The sequence below is a fragment of the Nicotiana sylvestris genome, chromosome 4, assembly GCF_000393655.2.
Source record: "Nicotiana sylvestris chromosome 4, ASM39365v2, whole genome shotgun sequence".
In the NCBI taxonomy this organism is placed as follows: Eukaryota; Viridiplantae; Streptophyta; class Magnoliopsida; order Solanales; family Solanaceae; genus Nicotiana; species Nicotiana sylvestris.
The window spans coordinates 13,796,216-13,809,509 of record NC_091060.1 but is presented as its reverse complement, the minus strand read 5'-3'; the positions used below and the strand labels follow the sequence as shown (position 1 = coordinate 13,809,509).

At 36.2% G+C, this 13,294-nt stretch overlaps 2 protein-coding genes across 2 annotated transcripts; both read left to right on the top strand.

Annotated features, from left to right (window-relative positions):
• Positions 1-363: 363 nt before the first annotated feature.
• LOC104218637 (diphthine--ammonia ligase) lies at positions 364-8,669 on the top strand. Its single transcript, XM_009769176.2, has 12 exons — positions 364-622; positions 706-777; positions 3,704-3,783; positions 4,116-4,341; positions 4,441-4,473; positions 5,502-5,584; positions 5,659-5,731; positions 6,182-6,527; positions 6,682-7,013; positions 7,203-7,540; positions 7,796-8,150; positions 8,299-8,669. The coding sequence occupies exons 1-12, from the start codon at positions 545-547 to the stop codon at positions 8,512-8,514; spliced, it is 2,232 nt and encodes a 743-aa protein (XP_009767478.1). The 5' UTR covers positions 364-544; the 3' UTR covers positions 8,515-8,669.
• A 1,230-nt stretch (positions 8,670-9,899) lies between these two features.
• On the top strand, positions 9,900-12,938 carry LOC104218638 (transcription initiation factor TFIID subunit 9). The gene is made up of 3 exons (XM_009769177.2): positions 9,900-10,077; positions 10,687-11,001; positions 12,404-12,938. Exons 2-3 carry the CDS (start codon positions 10,741-10,743, stop codon positions 12,692-12,694), a joined length of 552 nt encoding a protein of 183 aa, XP_009767479.1. The 5' UTR covers positions 9,900-10,077; positions 10,687-10,740; the 3' UTR covers positions 12,695-12,938.
• Positions 12,939-13,294: the final 356 nt, after the last annotated feature.

Here is a 13,294-nt window from a genome sequence, read left to right as displayed (position 1 = left end):
AATTTTGTATCTAATGGAAAAAATCCCTAGTGGTTATTAATCAATTAACTCAACGGATAAGCTAAACTTTAGTCACTATTATATATTGAAGAGAAGCAATAGTCTCCATAACAGTCAAATGATAGTAAAACGACATGGCATAACTAATATTTTACTTGTATTAGGTATAGGTAAGCCTCTTCCCCTCTAAACATATAGTATCAGACTTTACTTAACGATAATTGAGATTTAATTAACTTGAACTATTTTAATTCAAGTTTTGTTAACTTTTATGTGGAAAAAGGAAAATTAATGGTAACTTTATTTTCATTGGGTAAAAATTAATTACACTGTCTTCAATCCTTGCAAAAATGGCAAGAGCCCAACAAAACGTACGAATCACAGAACCCAAAAATATCCACGTATATGACCTCAGTACTGAAGTCAAACAAAGACAAACAAACAGCGTACAATCACCGTTATTTCAAAAACCCTACTTCGCCGGCGCTATCATTTCTCGGCGACAGGTCGGAAACAGCGCCACTTCTCGTCTCCGGTAAACAATATGAAAGTCGTGGCTTTAGTCAGTGGCGGCAAAGACAGTTGCTTTGCCATGATGAAATGCATTCATTATGGTCACGAGGTACTCAATTTTTGTCTCTTTACCTTTGTGTTTGTTAAATTTACATGCTTTTCACATTTATTATTATTGTGGTAATCTTTCAGATTGTTGCGTTGGCTAATTTGATTCCCGCGGATGATGCAACCGATGAGCTTGATAGCTACATGTATCAAACTGTGAGCTTCTGTTTCTTCTTCTCTTTGTTACATAGCGATAATGCGGTTAGCTTTGTAATTCTCAGTCAATCAACACGTTCTATTACTCCCTCCTTCCAAGTTATGTGATGTTGTTTGACCGAGCACAATTTATATGAGTTTGTTTACTGAGCACAGAGTTTAAAGAAGAGAGTGACTTTTGAAACTTGTGGCTCTCATTAAGGATAAAATAAAAAGTTTTTAGTTACATTATTTTTAATACAAAAATGTGTCATTCTTTTTGGGACAAGTTAAAAAGAAAAGTAATACTCCCTCGTTCCAATTTATGTGGCGGTGTTTGACCAGGCACAAAGTTTAAGATAGAGATAAATACTTTTGAAACTTGTGGTAAAATAAGCCACATATTTGTGACGCCATAAATCAATTTCATTAAGGGTAAAATGAGAAGTTTAAAGTTAAATTATTTCTAAATATGGAAAAGTATCATTCTTTTTGGACAAACTAAAAAAGAAAAGAGTATTACATAAATTGGGATAGCGGGAGTACTTGAAGTCCATTATGTGAATTCTCTCTATGCATAATATAGAGAGGATTTCTCATAGCTTGACTTTTCTTATTGAAGAGGTGTTGAAGTAGAGAAATTCATTTTAAATGTATGTGAAAAAGGCACCGACGCTTAAGGGAAACAGCCTTAACTTGCAAAACTCAATCTGATTATAGCTTTATAAACCATATATTTGGATCTTTTGGGTAGTTATAGGCTGCTAATTTCTTGAAGTGGTTGAACTTGTTTTCCTTTTCTTTTTTCTTTTTTTTTTTGCTTGTGATTGAGGGAGATCTCGTTTGTTGCTTGGAGATTCTAATTAAAAAAGAAGCAACTTTCTCTACTTAATTTTTATCCCAAGAAAATATCTTGACACTGATAAAATAGCTGTGAGAGCAGCAATGCTTTGAATGTTGGGATTGTAAGGGCAACACCTACACGAGAGGAAATGCCGTAAAAGTTCAGATATTAAGGCGTATATGCGGTTGTATAAGATTCAAGAAGTAAATAATCACATCTCATAGACAGTACAAGGGGTATGACCTAGGGGATACTGTGATGATTAAAGATGCAGCGGTTAGTAGGTGTGACAATGTGATGATTAAAGGCGCTAAAAGGAATGACATAGACCCAAAAACATATGGCGGTAAGTTATTTCAAAGGACCTAATATCTCTGAGAGTCAGTGCAGACTTAGCTAGAAACAGAATGCAGCATAAGCCATTTATCCATATGGGGGATCCAATAGTTGGGATTAAGAGTTAGTTGATGTTACACTTACATTATGTTTTGTGTTTAATTATTTTTTTTGATATGGTAACATTTGTTGCATATATATTAACTGTATCAAAACAGGTATAATTAACCATAATTACAAAGGGTGGTACAGGAAGATTCTCAAGTCCTTACAAGGATCCTAAAACAATCAACAAAAGATTCTAGATCTTCCATATACTCTTGCTTACACCAAAAATAAAAAAAAGCTAAACGATGCATTTTCATCCTCTGGATTGTACTATGTCTATCTTCAAAACATCTTTGGTTTCTCTCTTTTCAAACAATCCACCAAATGCAAGCTGAGACAATCTTCCATCTCTCTTTCTGATTAGGGGAGCTGCCGAGTCTATTCTAGCATTCTAGAAGTTCAATAATACTTCTTGGCATTACCCACATGATTCCTTTCAAGTTAATGAAAATCGTCCAAATTTGTTCTGTTATCCTGCCGTGCAAAAAAAGATGGTTGATTGTCTCTGCCTCTTCTCCACATAGGTAGCATCTGGAGCATAGGTGGAAGCCCCTCTTGATAAGATTATCCTGAGTTAAGAGTTGAGACTGCTTTTCTGGCTAGCAACCACATGAAGCAAGCAACTTTGTATGGAATTTTAACTTTCCAAATTAGTTTCCAAGGCTAACTTCCAATCTGATTATTAGAGGTGTTGTATTACTTATAGGCAGACTTGACTGAGAATTTACCTTGCTTATCCCTTTGCCAGAACATACAATCTTCAGGGGATGTCCCTTTGAATTGATCCAAGGTGTTGTAGAATTCTGTTAGCCTGACGATCTCCCAGTCATTGAATAATCTTCTATAGCTACGGTTCCATCCTTGGTTTGACCATACATCTCCCACAGTTGCTCCTTGTTGCTGGTTCAGACTATAAATTTCTGGGAAAGTCTGTTTCAAAGGACATTGGCCTAGCCAGGTGTCATCCCAGAAAGAAGTTTTCATTTCATTGGCCACCTTGAATCTAGATTTGTTTCTGAACTTTGGCCACAAGTTCCTGATTGATCTCCATAGACTGATACCATAAGGACTGGTTGTAGAGTTGGTAGTCCAATTGCTTTCCATTCCATACTTCACTCTAATGACATCTTTCCACAGTGAGTGTTCACTTGAAGCAAATCTCCAGAGCCATTTCATCATTAAGCTGTGGTTCTGAATTCTTAGGTTCCTAATGACCAGCCCCCCTTCCTTCTTGCAAATTAAGGAATCTCTAAGTCTCATATGTTTTGTGTTTATTAGTATTCCTTTTATTCTTGTTAGTGTTTATGTGCTTATAAGGATAAATATGAGACTTAGAGATAACTTAATTTGCATAAAAGACACATTATTTAGTATTGGTACAACAGAGACCTGAATACAACTAAGTGGATACAGAGGATTCATATGACCAAGTCCGAGCTAATTTCATATTGAGGCATAGTTAATTGATTGTTTAGATTGCAGGAGAAGTTAATTAATAATGAGTATGGTTGATCCACTTCTTAATATCTATTTCTTCTCTTTCTTTTATTAATTAATAGAATTGTGATTATAAGTTTTGTTAACTAAGAATGGAATTAGATATTCTTCTCCTCTCCTTGATACCATTTCATTTAGAATGTTTGCTAACTTTATCTGCAGGTTGGGCACCAGATAGTTGTTAGCTATGCAAAATGCATGGGACTCCCATTATTCCGGAGGCGAATTCAAGGATCCACAAGGCAAGCCCTTTTGCAGGAAATCTTTTTTGCAACCAACTGCCTAATTTGGAAAAATCTATTACTTGGGTATACTTATAAGAACTGGGCAGTTGAAGTTTATATCTTGTCAAAAGAATGGAGATGTGAAATTATCTTAGTTTTGGTTTGCTTTATTCTATTTAAAGAGGCAGATAGAATGGGCAAATAATTGTTTTTCTAATACTGCTGCCTGAATAATCTCTGTAAGCTGTTAGCAATGTAATTGTTAACTTGAATAAGATATAGATGTTGAAAGAAGCTAACATACCTACAGCTTAATATTTATTTGTAACTTTTCTGGTTTGATTTCACAGGCATCATGACCTAAGCTACAGTATGACTCCTGGTGATGAAGTTGAAGATATGTTTATACTGTTGAATGAGGTAAAAAGACAGATACCATCTGTTGCTGCAGTATCTTCTGGTGCAATTGCATCTGACTACCAGAGATTACGAGTGGAAAGTGTATGTTCAAGGTTAGGGCTTGTTTCTTTGGCATACCTATGGAAGCAAGACCAATCATTTCTTCTACAGGAAATGGTAAATTTGTGATAGAACTAGAAATATAGAAATTCATTGCAGTTCCAAGTTTGAGCTGAAGTTCTCTTCTTTTCTTTTTGTCCCCCCCACGCCCGGCAGATAAGAAGTGGAATTATTGCAATACTAGTGAAGGTAGGGATCTCTAAGCTCTTTATTTGAGATTTCTCATGTAATTATTATACTTCTGGGGGTTTATGATTGCATCTCTTGGGATGGAGTTCTCTCTGTCACTCACTCACTCTACCTTTTTCTTGAGGAACAGAGTAATCAGTGGATGGCTTGAGATTTGAGGGAACCACCTAAATTTGGGATTAACAATGCCATCAAAATCTCATTTATATATAGAATGAGAAAACGTGGAGACTTGTTCTTGTTAACCAAACAGATTTAGCTTGAAGGTTTATTGTAGGACAAAGAGTAGAAAAAAACTCTTACTTTTTCATAAAATTAATATCTATGGAAGAAAGAAACTAAAGATGCTGAGTAAGCTGCTGTTACACTACTTGCTAGCTGAAGTTGTATTTTGATTCGCTTATTAAAGTTTATCTTGTTCTTTAGAGTTTTCTTGACGAGGTACACGACCCAGTCAGTGCATGTATATGAGAACGCATATATATTTATCTTGTGTTATGCACAAAATATCACCTCTAAAACCTGAAATTCACCTTTTCCCCATTCTTACAAACAGATGTGCAATAAATCCATTTTCTTTGCTCCAGAATCTTAGCTAGAAACTGGAGATACTAATTCTTTGAATTTCGATTATTTCCCAGAAGTGAGTTGAATTTTATGTTTCTATCATATTCCAATTCAGAAATATGATATTTGACATTCGCGGAGCATAGGTATATAATTTAAGAAAGCATTCATCTTTCAGAAGTGTCAGATCTCTGCGAAATCAATTGGTTTACATGCTCATAACTCCATATTAGATATTAAAAAAAAACTAATGATCTTTTCAGTGACAGAGATGACAGAGCCAAAAGTTCTTTTCAGCTGTAGGGCATTGTGTGTGGCACAAGTGGCTGCTTGCTATTGTTTAAGTGTTCTCTTCCTTATAAATGCACCTTAGGATAGACGTGTCTCTCAACTTCTTGTAAGCTGGATGATTAGTGATGTTTTTTCTCTTTGTTTACTTGCTGTACTTTTGAATCTTTTAGGTTGCTGCTATTGGATTGGACCCCTCAAAACACTTGGGAAAAGAGCTAGTATATCTGGAGTCCCATCTCCACAAGCTAAAAGAGTATGATACAGTTAGCAAAAATTTGGGCATTAGTTTACTTCAATTTTCCGCATTTTTATGTCTGTTTTTGGCAGGTTATATGGAATAAATGTCTGTGGTGAAGGTGGAGAATATGAATCATTAACCCTTGATTGCCCTCTGTTTAAAGCAAGTATTTCATCTCTCTTTCTCTCTCTCTCTCTCTCTCTCTGGATGGTCCTTGGCAGGAAGCATATGGTTGCACTATATGTTCTCAAAGAGAAGCTAGCTTTATTACTAATTCTGTGATATAGTATTATCAGTGCTTTGGGGAACATTCTACTTCATCTGTTCCATGATTTTTGTTTAGGTTTCATTTCATAAGTCAAACTGAATATTGATAGTGTGATTGTACATAATTTATGCATCTAGTTATGTATTTTTTGTGGGGATTTATTATTCATTTTAGTTTTGGTGGGCAAAATTGCATTGCGCAGTCCAAGAAATGGCTGAGCAAAGCTCAATTTGAACTTCAAAAATCAAGTGAAGTAAAAATGATGTGGCAGAGAGTCGGAGAATATGGATCTAGTGTTAGTTACGTTTCTTGTTTATCACATGTCTTATTTTTTACTCTCGCAGAATGCGCGGATTCTGCTGGATGAATTTCAAATCGTCTTGCATTCTTCAGATGCCATAGCCCCTGTTGGCATCGTCCATCCCCTGGCATTCCATCTCGAAAGGAAGGTAGAGTCAATATCTTCAAATGCCATTGATGAAGGCAGCAATGTCTTCCAGGAGAACGTGGATAAAGTATTTGAAGTGCATGGAGATGCCCAACAAGATGGTGAAGCTGTTGGCGGATTTGTTGCTGTAAGCTCTAAGCGACCAGATGTCAGTAAGGAGGAGCTCAAATTTTCAAAAACAAAGAAGGATGATATCTTTTCTATTTCTTGCTGGCTCCAAGATTCGTGTAAAAATTCAGCAGGTAAAAACATCGAGTTACTGTATAGAAGGTTTATGTTGTAGGTGGATCATATCTGGTATTGTGCTATATGTTGAATTCTCTCTCTGATCTAGTTCCTCTCATGTCTCCTCTGTATCTTTTTAGTTTCCAATGCTTTTAGCCTTGTGATTGCCAGATTTGCGGGAGGATCTGGAGGTTGTTTTAATGAGAATTGAAGCTCTACTCGTGGAAAATGGTTCCTCTTGGGAAAATGTACTATATATCCATCTTTATATTGCCGATATGGATGAGTTTGCAGTGGCAAATGAAACCTATGTCAGATATATTACTCAGGAGAAGTGTCGTTTTGGTGTACCATCACGGTCTACCATTGAGCTCCCTCTATTGCTAGTTGGTTTAGGGAGGGCATATATTGAAGTTTTAGTGGCAAATGATCCTACTAAAAAGGTCTTGCATGTACAAAGCATTTCTTGCTGGGCCCCTAGTTGTATTGGTCCATACAGCCAGGTACTGATCTTTCAAGTACTATACCATTCATGTCATTCCTGGGCAACATGGTTATCATTTTTAAATCTGTCTTGCTTCTTACTTGGATATAAAGCATATAGTTAACTAGATATCTCTAGTTTCAATTGCTATCAAGACTCAGGAGAATTATCAAGCTTCTGATTCATTTACCACATCATTATGTTGTAGGCTACATTGCACAATGACATCCTACACATGGCAGGACAGCTGGGGCTTGACCCAGCAACAATGGTGCTCTGTGAAGGAGGTCCAGTTGCTGAACTTGAACAGGCACTGGAAAACAGTGAAGCTGTGGCTAGAAGCTTTAATTGTTCAATATCTACATCAGCCATAGTCTTTGTCATATATTGTTCAGCATCCATAGAAACATCAGAAAGAGTTGTTGTTCAGAACAAGGCAGAAGCACTTCTTAATCAAATGAAGTCGCTCCATGCTGAGGGCGCAAAGAAGTCCAAAGTCCTAGATCCAATTTTCCTATATATTCTTGTTCCTGATCTGCCAAAAAGGTAATCTGTGTTTGGGATGCTCCATTGACCATAGTATAAAATGACACTCTAATGTTTGCGCTTCCAAGAACTGTGATGCGGATAGTTAGCTGTGAAGTAGTCGGGTATCTGCTATAACTGTTTTATTTCCTGTATTTGTGCTTCTTATTATGGTGGTTGTCTTTCTTCCAGTTAGTATGACCCGAGAACAAAATGACCTGTTATTTGTCTATGTTTCTCGTCAAACATTTTATTGAGTACAGTTCCTCTATGTAGAGCACTGGTTGAAGTGAAGCCCATGCTTTACACTGGGGAGTATATGTCGGCTCCAAGTGACCATGCCATGCAGTATCAATCCACAGGACAAGGTTATTGGGGCTTTGAGTATGAAACGTGGCATGACTTTTGCCTTCAGAAATGTGTTGCTTATGGGAAAGTATGCACAGCAATTCTTTCAGTTACTGAAGAGCTTGCAGGAAAAATCTGCTCCCTGGCCAATGTTGCAGGTCATGCCAGTGTCAAGTCCAAAGGTCCTGTTGAAAAGGAACAAGTCATAATGATCGCAAGATTTTGTATTTATCGTCTTGATAAAGTCCTTTTGGAGAATAATTTCTCTTGGGACGACGTAATGGTAAGTTTCTTTCCCCGACCCAACATTTTGATTTCACAAATTTTCAGAAGATGAAGATCTTTCTTTTACAGTTTGCCCTTTTCTAGACCCCTTCCCTCGTCCCTGATAAAGTATTCTAGTCCTCTGACACAGGTCTCTCCTTTTGCAGAATTTCAGGCTCTACTTCGCAAGTAGCCTTAATATCCCTCATGGAACATTGTCTCAAATCTTCACTGATGTTTATAATGAATTTGCTCAGATGAGTCAAAGAGTTAAAGTAAATGCTGAGCCTATTTTAAATATCGTTCCAGTCTTGGGTGCTGGGAAGTCTTTATCGACCTTGGATGATATATTCACATGTGAATTCATCGCTAGGAAATGTTAGATCTCATTTAAATTAGGGAATTATATATTAAATGTTGAGAAAAAGAGAATTTTGAACTTGAACAAATTCTTATAATATTATTGCCACCCCAATTGTTGCAAATTACACTTAGCTTTACAGGAAATGAATATATGAAGTGCATCTCATTTCTGCAATACTCTGTGAAGTTGCTTCATTTCTGTGCTGCTTCACTTGTGCTTTGTGTATGATTGTAGTACTCATAGTTGTCTCACACTGTACTGTCCAAGAGAAAAAGAGATGAGCATCGTGAAGGAACTTAGGGGTCGTTTGGTTGGGAAGCAAGCAAGTTATCTCATGATTAGTTATTCCGGGATTAGTTATCTTACCTTCCCATGGGGATAAAAAAAAATACTACAATCCCGGAATTAGTTATACCATGATTTCATCCCAACCAAACGTGGGTTAATCTCATTTCAAATTTAATCCCGGGATTAATTATCCCTTATCCCTCGTACCAAAATCATTTACCATAATTGTTCTTTAAAACATAAAGCATGTCATATTTGATGGATATCAGCAATGTATTTACACCTAAATTCCAAGTTTCGCATGGATCAAGAGTTTTTCAAGTGTTCTGGCTTAAAATAGTGAGAAAAAGTTCTGGCTTTAGACGCTGAATTGTTAAAATGACTGTTGATAGACTTCCTTTCTAAGCGCTAAAATCCAATTGCTCTGGGAAACCTCTCCCATTACAGATTAAGGTAGTCAAATTGAAAAAACTTGACTCCATTTTCTAAATAAATTCTTAATGACAGCTTTTTTTTCCTCCATTAGCTGGAGCCTAGAGGCATGAGTCCTAGTTGAATAGTAAAAATAAGAATTCATTCGTTAGCACATATTAATGGGTGAAGTGCACCGGTAGCCACTTTTAAGCCTCCTATTTAAAATATATTTATAATTTACAATGTATTTAAAGATTAGTCAATTTATCGAAACTTCGTTACTAAGTATTCTAGATTTTTGAGCTGCCAATTTGAATTTCAGGACTTAATGTCCTAAATTTTTAAGCTGTTAATTTGAAATCCAGGACTAAGTGTCCCGAATTTCTGAACTGTTAATTTAAAATTCAGGACATTGGTTTCGAATATCTGGATATAATTTTCGAACATTATGATACGTCGTTCTGAAGTTTGAACGAATTGGCTAATCTTTAAATACATTGTAAATTATAAATATATTTTAAATAGCATACTCAAAAGTGGCTACCTGACGTCATTTCCACCATAATAATATGTCGCAAAAATAATTTAACTTTAAATTTATTATTTTATTCTTATTGATATGATATATATATATAAATGTTATTGCATGTTTATGATTGAAAAATTTCAAAATTATCTTCTTTTTCTGTAAATTTTAAATCCAATTAACGAGTTTGATAAATCGGGTCAAATAAAAAAAAGGGTCTCAAATTTCTCCAACCCGTCAAAACTCAAAACTAGTAGGAGTAGTATTTTCCGAATCCCCAAATCGAAATCTCTTCCAGTTCGCTCAAGTCGTTGCCCTCTTCCGGCTATCCCAGCACCGTCGGCGACTTCTCCGGTGAGTTCCCTTTCCACCGGCGACACACATACACGCTCACACTCTCTCTTTCCATTTCTCTTTCATTAAAGAGAAACCTAGTCTCTTTTGCTGCAATCTCTTCTGTTCAGTCTAAAGTATATACGCAAATAAGAAAAGAGAAATGGTTGTAAAAGTTTTGCTTTCAAGTTTGAGCATTTTGTACCCCTTGAATTGTGAGCATTTTGTCTAATCCTTCGTGGTCAGACGTATCCGGTCGAGCATAAAACGAAGAGTTGTAATTTTTTAGTAAACCTAATTTAGTGCTTACTTTAGCAGGTGTATATGAAATACTCTATCAACAATAATGCTTCAATCCCAAACTGATCGGTTTGTTGTATAGAATTCTCTTACTTATAAAAAAAAATAGTAGACTGGATTTTATAGCAGGTGCTGGTTCTTTTCCAGGTATACTAATAACTAAAATAAGTGGTTTTGCTCTTCTTTTTATTGCTTGATCAAGCTTTTTGGTATTTGATGATTAGTAGCACATTTTTGGGCCAGTTGTGAGCTTGATTCCTGAATCTACAATAGGGATATGTTGTTTCTGCTATTCTTTGTTAGCACTAAAGAGGCATTACTGACGTGTAGGAAACGACTCTGAAGGTGAATTTTGGCTCTATGTAAGGTTGAGCCTTCAAAGAAATGGCTGAAGGCGGGGAAGAGGACTTGCCAAGGGATGCAAAGATTGTGAAAACGTTGCTAAAATCAATGGGTGTTGATGATTTTGAGCCTCGAGTTGTTCATCAATTCTTAGAATTGTGGTATCGGTATGTTGTTGATGTACTCTCAGATGCTCAGGTCTACTCAGAGCATGCAGGGAAAGCTGCCATTGACTCTGATGATATCAAGCTTGCCATTCAGTCGAAAGTTAATTTCAGCTTCTCACAACCCCCGCCGCGGGAGGTACTAAATCTTATCAGATCCTTCTTGTTGTGCTGATAATTCATTATTCCGAGGCGTAAGATTCGTACCTTTCTTAGAGACCTCTTAAGTGTGTGGTGAAATTGATAATATTTAGCCTTTTCTTATCTAGGAAGGAAAAGTAAAAACGAGACACCGAAACGAAGTATTATATAGTGGCTAAAATGATAAGCTTGCAGTAAATATGGTTCCTTTGTGAAACATGGAGATATCACTGGAGACCCAAAACAAAAAAGAGATTTCACTGGAGAGATGAAAAAATATCAACAATTACAACCTATATTTCTAGGTCATAATTTGGTGCGATTGTATGTGGTTAATTACCGTGGCTTTCAGGAGTTGATGAGGAGCAATTGGTGGCTGAATATTGGGTTAGTTGTGTGGAAAATTTTCAGTTATATGAAGAGCAGAAGATGCTGAAATTTCTGCAATAATTTTAGGGGTGAATGGGTTCTGGCAATTCGAGGTCTGAAAAGTTTTGCTTTTCTGGATCATTTTTGTGATGCTTAGCTGGCTAACCTTTTTAGCATTCATAGTATTATCAGGATATTGGTTAAAAGATAACAAGAAAAGTAGTAAAATAACATTTAATCCCGCGTAGAGAATTTCCTAGAATAATCACCAAAAGAAGGCTGCATAGACTACCAAATAAACGACGACGATTTGAACAAATCAAACTGAATACTTGTAGAATACTCCAGTTAAAGGAAGTTAGACCATTAGCTATTATAAACCAAAGGACCTCCAAAAATCAAGTTACATATTTTAGGTATTATTTCTTTCGCACCTACCTTGTTCTTAGCTATTTAGTTGAGTAGGACTTACTGGATATGACTCCTTCCATTGCAGAGTAGAGAGACATTTGGTTAAATACTTCTTATGTAAAAACATTTTCAGCTATGAATTATGAATTAATATTTTATTTTCATTCTTATTGACTCTATTCCACAAGCGACTAGAAGTACTATGCCCGACTTCTCTTGCTATCTGACAGAACTAGCTTCGTTTTCCATCTGTGACACTTTCTGCCTCATAATACTTATAGATACCTCTTTTTTTGATGAATTAAATTTTTAATTTAATCATTAACCAGCATGCACTTGGTATTGGATGTTTACTTTGCCGTGCATATATGTATTTTTTCCCTTCTTTTTTTTCTTTTTTGGTAGACCAAACCCAGCCACCCCCCAAAAAAACCCCATTTCCTAGGAGTCAATGGTGGCCCCTTTCCGACCTTGCTTCATTGGCAACTCTAACTCCCAATCTTTTGGTTCGGATGGATGTGCTCTTTCTAGTTTCTACTGGAGCAAACCTCACTTGTCCTCTGCGCTCAAATTTTTACTCTTCAGAATTTCAGAAATTATGATTTTGTCTCGCTTATCAGGTCCTACTGGAGCTGGCTAGGAACAGAAACAAGATCCCATTGCCGAAATCAATTGCTGGGCCTGGAGTATCACTCCCTCCTGAACAAGATACATTGATCAACCCAAACTATCAGCTAGCTATTGCAAAGAAGCAAATTAGCCAACCAGAAGAAACGGAAGAGGATGAAGAAAGTGCTGATCCCAACCCAGCCCCAACCCAAATTCCAAGTGTTTCTCATGAAAAGGCAGATGTGCCTCAAGGTACTCCTCAGCGAGTATCCTTTCCCCTTGGCACTAAACGTCCAAGATGATGGTTTATGTTTGATTACCTTTGGTGACAAGAGCCTTTGGGACCGGCTTGCTGTGTATTTAATCTAGGACATTGTATAATGGTTGTTTAAACATGGATTATGAAATTTTAAGATTTTTTTTTTGAGAGTGTTTTAGTTTAATAGAAATCCTTCCAGCATTTATAGACACAATTAGAAGAGAGTTGAGACAAGCTGCGAGACCAAGAATTATTTTGGCATTATCAATACCTTTCCATTATATTCATCTGATAATGGTCACTCTGTAGGATATGCTTTATTACGTATTTATTTGCTACTAAGACTGTAACAGAGAACTATACTTCATATATTGCTGACCTTGCCTAATCTAATGGAAATTGCATCGTTAGAGCCTAACATACTCAAAAACATTTTTTCTTAAAATACGATGTTTGGATGGTTGTTACATGTTGTATTGTATCGTATTGTTACTTTAAATATGATGTTTGTTTTAGTTGTTACTTAAATTTTAATGTATCGTATTGTTAAAGCCGTATTGTTACTTTAATAATGAAAAGTGTCACTTTATGTAATAACCGATAACATGGGCTAAATCTGCTTCACATGCAGCAGAGAATTTTA